At 42.1% G+C, this 6,650-nt stretch overlaps 1 protein-coding gene across 1 annotated transcript; it reads right to left on the reverse strand.

Annotated features, from left to right (window-relative positions):
- Positions 1-1,479: 1,479 nt before the first annotated feature.
- Positions 1,480-6,011, reverse strand: LOC149933242 (serine protease 33-like). Its single transcript, XM_090155730.1, has 5 exons — positions 5,781-6,011; positions 4,273-4,361; positions 3,553-3,641; positions 2,671-3,142; positions 1,480-2,097 (listed from the first exon to the last, which is right to left on the reverse strand). The coding sequence occupies exons 1-5, from the start codon at positions 5,860-5,862 to the stop codon at positions 1,936-1,938; spliced, it is 894 nt and encodes a 297-aa protein (XP_090011856.1). The 5' UTR covers positions 5,863-6,011; the 3' UTR covers positions 1,480-1,935.
- Between the last annotated feature and the right edge of the window lie 639 nt (positions 6,012-6,650).

Below are 6,650 nucleotides of genomic sequence, written 5' to 3' on the forward strand. Positions count from 1 at the left end.
AAGAAATTTCTTTACCGCCAAAATCCTATTGACTCGTTCTTTTAAATTGGGCGGCCGGTGATATGGTGTTGTGAATTTAGACTGGGTTTTCATTGGCGACAGGCGATTGAATGATCCATCTCTCAAAGCAATATCATAAGTTAATGATACCTCATTAACTTATGGCAATATACATAGGACACTAACAATTGAAGTGTAGGCGCAAAATAAATACATACGTACTCGCGGTTCTAACGCTTGATCAAGGCTACGCAACAATATAGGCGAGAATAATGTACTAGATCGGAAAATGTTTTGTAAACTATTGCTGCTTCACAGAAATGTGGTATTTATTTAAAAATTGTGATGCAATAAAATCATTGATCTTTTGTATTTACAAAAAAATGTGTTGTTGAATGCTAAAATATAAGAACAATATTTCGAACATTTTGTTACAAGTTATTTTGGGTAGTACCAACGTTTCTTTCACCATGACCTTGTATAACTTAGTAAAAAATAGGCCATTTTCTATTGAAACAATTTAAGTAGCACGTTTTGGGTATGTTCTACAATTTTATCATTGTAACGATTTGTCTACCACCTACCTGTCATCTGTCGAAGCACTTTTGAAAACCGGATTAATTTTCAATTTCTTTATTTACATTTCCAGATTACATAAAGCCACCTAGCGGCCAAAATGAGAAGTTCATAAGCCGCTGGAATTTTGAATAATGAGTAGACGCTTTGTGATTTATCAAAGTTGCTTACATTCAACTGGAATTAAATCCAATATGCTGAAGCACGAAATTCAGTCGAACAAGATTTCGTATTGACTGGAAAGGGAAGCGTTAGCCTGTCAATTTGTTAATTTCCGTAAGGAAATACTCATTGTTTTCTTGGTTGGAATTCACCTTGGCTTTTTTGTGTCACTACGTGAGGGGCTAATCACTTCCTTAAACTCTGTACACCGATTACAGCGAGTACAGCCTTTGGTAGTGCTAAATCTGTAATCGATTTCGTAATCACAGATTACGGATAGTGGTCAGCCCCTCGTCACTACATGCCCTTGACTAAATTTATAGTCCTGACTGTATGTCCTACAAATATTTGGCGAGTTATTTATTAGAAAATTACTACTAAAAGTAGAATACTGAATCTCCTATCGCTATTGTTATTTAATTGTTTTTTGGAACACATATTCTGAAGTGGAACACTTTATGTACCCATGTTCACTAAACAATTTGGACTCATTCTGACCTTAAAAACACATACCAAATTGATGATAGACATATGTGAAACATCATGTATAGACTCGCTTATTTAAATAACGATTGTTACTATTATACCTTTTAACAACGTTATTTTTACTCTTTTTCATACAAATTCGCGTGAATTCCCAAAAACCTATTTGACCTTAAGGGGCGGTATATGCCTTTATCTTTATAAGAAACGGTACGTAATAAATAATTGAAACAACATTTCTCAATATGCAGTGTTTTTAATAGCTTATGTGGCGGTGAAATTGTCCCTTTATAATAACATTATACTATTTCGACATAACAGATACATTTCGACAGTTTGTACACTGACACAACAACGTCATTGAAATCGCGACAATTTGAGAAGTTTTAGCTGTACATAGCATCCTTCATCTCGCTATTTACAATAAATAAATTATTTACAATTAAATTAGCATATTAATACGATTATGACGATGTTAGGCGGGTTTATAATGTTACAAGTGGGAGAGGTTTCCTGTACAGGTGACTAGCTTTCACAATGGTCTCGACTAGACACTAGTTAATACGCTTTGGTCGAAACTCCATTTCGTGGGACACGAGCCGATTTGATTTCAATGTGACCGATAATAGTTGCGGAGCGGGAGAGAGGGGAGCTTGCAATTTGATTCATAAATAATTCCGTGGATAGATGATGATGTCTCTGTGTCTGGCGCGGTTAATCGTTCTCGGTGTAGCGATTTATCCATGGTACGAAGTGCGACACGCGCGTGTATAGTCCTGGCAGAAGAGGTCGAGAACAGCCAATGCCGGCTGACACGACTCCTATAATCATCCACTGACCATTATGTTTCACCATTAGCGGACCGCCGGAATCACCCTTTTTACAGAAAGATAATGAATTCTACGTTAGTTTTAACTTTCGAAGATATTATTACGTCGTTTAATAGTCGCGAAACCTAGTCTAGGGGTTTAATTAAAATTTCAGGCGAAGGGCGCCACCAACTTCGTCATTTGGAAGGTGGTACTGATTTCCATTCCTTCACCATTTACGTCGTCATCTCGGGCTTATGAACTTTGGGGAAAATGACTGTCTAGGTGTTTAAATGGCCTAACATTGGTCCAGTTTCGATACTTCTTCACATACGGTGCCAATCCCCATAAACATATCGAGCTAATTGTTGATTTATAGTTTTACAAAATTGCTAGCTCTTTTCAAGTACATAATGAGCTGAAACACTACTCTATTGATAAATCTTTTAACTTGAATGCGGATGTACTTAAAACTTAAAATAAGTAGTACGATACGTGAATCGTAGTTGGGCCAATATTAATGTCTACACTGGCAAAACAAGAAACGGAAAATGTCCCTGACATTGCCAATGCAGACAAGGTGATACTTGATACTGGACCCAACACGAGTCCTTGAGAGTGTATTTTCCGTTATAATTACCTGACAGGAGTCCTTGATGCCGTCCTTGTATCCAGCGCACATTTGCATGTTTCCAATTCGTACTTTTCCCTTTCCGGCTTCGTTGTACCAGGACTGACAGGTGGATCCGTTGTGCACCACGACGGTGACTTTCTGCATGATTTCGGCCAGTCGTCCTCCCTTTTCGGGTTCGTTGGTCCATCCCCATCCGGCCACTGTGGCTCTGGTGCCGGCTTCGTCGCGGTGGTGCGGGGATCCGGGGAACCCGGGCAGAGGGGCGGCGGGGGGCAAGCAGATTGGCCACGCGAAACTGTCGAACTGTATCGGTTTGGTCAAGTGCAGCAGCGCGATGTCGTTATAGAAATCGGGAAGCGTGAAGTTCGGGTGGATGACGGTTAGTCGATCGACGGAGAAGTCCCGGGAACGGTGCTTGTCCTCGGGTTTGTACAGATAGTATTCACCCACCCTCACCTTAATTTGGTGCAGTTCATATCTGGAAATAAATTTTATATTCAATATATCTTCGCTATGTAAACGAACTTTTTGAAATCTGCTTTTTTTCCCTGAGATACGTATGGGAACTAAGATTTTTAATTTTGTACATTTTAGTACAATTTTAGCCTTTGAACTGACAGTTATCTAGAAATTGGTAATTTTATTTAAAACCCAACGCGTTGTAGGAGCTAAACTCCGCTACTCTATATTCGGGAAATATTTATAAATGGTGAATTTTGTAAATTATTTAAACCGTTTTTTCCATCTCGCGAATAATTCATAAACCTGAAGGTCTTTAAAGTACCACAACAGTATTCATAAGCTCTCGTATCTAGGCGTATTGACGCGAAAATACGGGAAGAGCTTCGCGAAGATTTCCTTCAAACGAAATGGCGTGACATAACTCACCTTTGAACGCAGTGGGCAGCCGTCAGAATCCATCTCCGGCCGATGATGGCGCCACCGCAGCCATGATCACCGTGAAACAAGATGGAGACCTGCGAGCGAGAGAAGGAAAAGCGCTTTAAGTAAAAGCGGTGAGCCGGGTCGCGGGCGCATCTGGGGAGTTGGCCCGGAGAAGCAGGAAATCGCGTTAGAAGAGATCACGTATACGCCGGCCAGCCTTAAAACTTCAATTTAAATTCCTCGAATATCTATTACCTTAAATTCGCGTCGGGCGCTAAGAGCGGGCGCTGAGAGCTGGCCCAACCCGGTAGCCGGGGTTGCGCGTTAAAAGCAAAATTAAATTTGTCCAGTCGAGAGAAATTATCGCGAAGATTCCGCCAGAAAGGGATGACCCGTCTCGCCTCCCCGAGATAAATTAATTACTTTACAAATTTGCCCACCTTAATTTCTTTTCCCTTATTGAACTCGGGCTCGCCGCTACTTAACGTTCGGAAACCATCCGCGAATGAACAGTCACCTAAATTACGCCATTTTAGAGACTAGAAACTTTATCCATCAACGAGTTTAACCTAGATCTAAAGTTATTCGACGCGAACCCGCGAAACACTCATTCGCGGCGAACTATGCCTGGCGAATCGCGCGCCGTACAAACGACCCGCGAAAAGATGGTTTGTAATTCGGGCACTCGTATCGGGAGGGAATGTGAAAAATGTTTCGACTTACTGTCCACGGGAACTCGCCATCGTAGGCGTCTTCTCCATTGACGATTCTTCCATTCCGAACTTGCTGCTTCCCACAGACCACCGGCGAAACTACATAAACGGGAAAAAGATACGTTTAATAACACTCCGAAATATATTAACGCTTTTTGCCTCCGACAAAAGAGGAGGTTGCGAAAATTTCCTTCTTTTGTAATAGTTTTCAATTTAATAACTAAAACCACAGAGAGGTACGGAGAGAGAGAAAAAGATTTTTCTTTTCAGTCGGTAATATCGGTTTGGAATTTAATCCTTTTCACTCTCTTTTCTATTCGCGGCATCACTGAAGCGAAATAGAAATTTCGTCCGAATTTTTTTATTAACATTTCCGGAGGTCTCGGGCTGGAGAATCGCGCCTGAAACTAGAGTCGAAGTTTATCCCGGGCAATATAGAAATCCTCATAAAATGTTCGAATTCCGCAAACTAAAAGTGGTTTTTTTCGCGACGGTAACGTTATATCACTGGGGCGTTTTGCTTGTGTAAACCCTCTCTTTTTACTCCATATATATATATATATATATATATATAAATTTCGTGTCACAGTTACTCTGGATGTTCAGCTCGCGATTTAAAATATTCTTTTTTTGAACAGTGGCGGAGTCAGTGCCGAAAATCTAGGTAGGCGATAAAAGGGGCGATGGCCTTTTTTAGCAGAACTATTTGAACTGGCGGCTCTCCCCGCGACAAAAATACGCTGAGAGTGAGCGTTAGTGAACGTAACAAAAAGACGGAAACGATACTAGGGGAAAATATCAATTTTTTTACCAAAACTAAAAAAAAACGGCCGTTATTTTTTTTCTCTCTATCGTAGTCCACCATGGAAATGGTGCGGTAAAGGTAATTCCACGTAGATGGGACACTTTACGCCCATTGTATTCAGCGACGCGCCGCGATTTCGCCGTATATCCTTTTTAGCATAATGCGCCGTTTAAAAACCAGAACTTCTACGCAAGTCGCTCCGTTCCTGTTTGAGTACGCGCCGAGTTTTAAAAGAGAGTATCCTTCGTCGACGTATCCATTTCTCGGAGGTACGGGCTCTTTTAAGTAAACGAAATTTGGTCGGATCCAATATTCCGAAGGCTCACGCTAGCGAGGAGCTTCGAAATTAATTTGGTCTCCGCGTATTTATCTTGGCAAGATATTCCCGAGTGCGGTGGCGAAGAACGTGGCTGAAGAATTTTATTCGTTCGTCGAGAGTTGAGAAACGAACTTCGACGACGCCCCGTTATCAAATACTTAACGACGAAAGAAGAATTTTCCGATTTATCGTCGGTATTTATCCTTATATCCACGAGGAAAAATGAGAAAGTTAAAACGAGGCTATACTCGTCGATGTCCTACATACTATATTTGATCGTTTTTACGTCGGACTATCTAGGCGTCGTAATTATTGAGAGATCCGCTTCGTCGGAGGCGTGCTGGGAATAGTTGGTGGCGAGAATCGTAAATGAATAATAGTTTTCGGGACTTACCAGCGCCGGCGGTAATCCTAGAAGCCCATGTCAGAAGGACAATCCAACGGAGGTGTCGGGCTGCACTTTGGCTGGTCGGCATGGTTCTTGACGTACGGGGGGATTCGAGATCTTTGGGGTCCCGCTGCCACGGCGTTTATGATCCATACACGGAGAAAGGTCCACACTTTAAATGCTCTCCCGGTTCAGGAGGGGGGACCCGTTCCCCCCAAATTTCGCAAATTAATTATTGCGAGAATTCTGTAGGTCATATAGTTGAATAATACGATTTTCCTAATAATTCCGACGTAGACTATTGCTATCATCAAACGTACGAAGCGCGGGGGGGGGGGGCAACTAGGCGGGATTTTTAATTCGGAGAGAGAGTTTCCGATTATTATTAGGTTTGAATTACAAGGCCAGCGAAGTAAACAAATTAGCGTTGCGGAGCGTGGGAGACTCGTGAATCTCTTATTGGCTCCGCGATCTTGGTCGCGCGCGTGCTATCCGCGATTCCGTCAATGCCTAGTGTGTTTGTGTGTGTAACGAGATTCTGGCTTCGTCACGGTGGCGGCGGCGAAGTGAGAGTATCACTTTTGTTTGGTTGCGCGTGTAACGCGAGCTCTCACCCCTCCCTATTACTCGATGCTTTCCGCTACTTTTAACGGGGGGAGCGCGGCGAGGGGGGCCGTTACTTTTTTTTTTGTCGAAACGGGAGAACGGTGAAAATACGAAATGGCAGCTCCGACCCACTGACCCCTTTAGACCACAACACAACCTGACCCTGCTGCGGATTCCCGTTTAAAGTTATGCAAAATTCGGCGGGTTTCAAATTTTAAAGAGAAAATGTTTAGATGTACGAAAAAAAAGTGGGAAGTCACCACTTTCTCT

This window comes from Leiobunum rupestre, chromosome 8 (assembly GCF_980474605.1).
Source record: "Leiobunum rupestre chromosome 8, qqLeiRupe1.1.hap1, whole genome shotgun sequence".
In the NCBI taxonomy this organism is placed as follows: domain Eukaryota; kingdom Metazoa; phylum Arthropoda; class Arachnida; order Opiliones; family Sclerosomatidae; genus Leiobunum; species Leiobunum rupestre.

Coding starts and splice junctions, on each gene's coding strand:
- LOC149933242 (XM_090155730.1), bottom strand. CDS start 5,862: ATGCCGACCAGCCAAAGTGCAGCCCGACACCTCCGTTGGATTGTCCTT. Junction 4,362..5,780: donor TAGGATTACCGCCGGCGCTG/GTAAGTCCCGAA, acceptor CCGTTTATGTAG/TTTCGCCGGTGGTCTGTGGG. Junction 3,143..3,552: donor GCTGCCCACTGCGTTCAAAG/GTGAGTTATGTC, acceptor ATTTATTTCCAG/ATATGAACTGCACCAAATTA.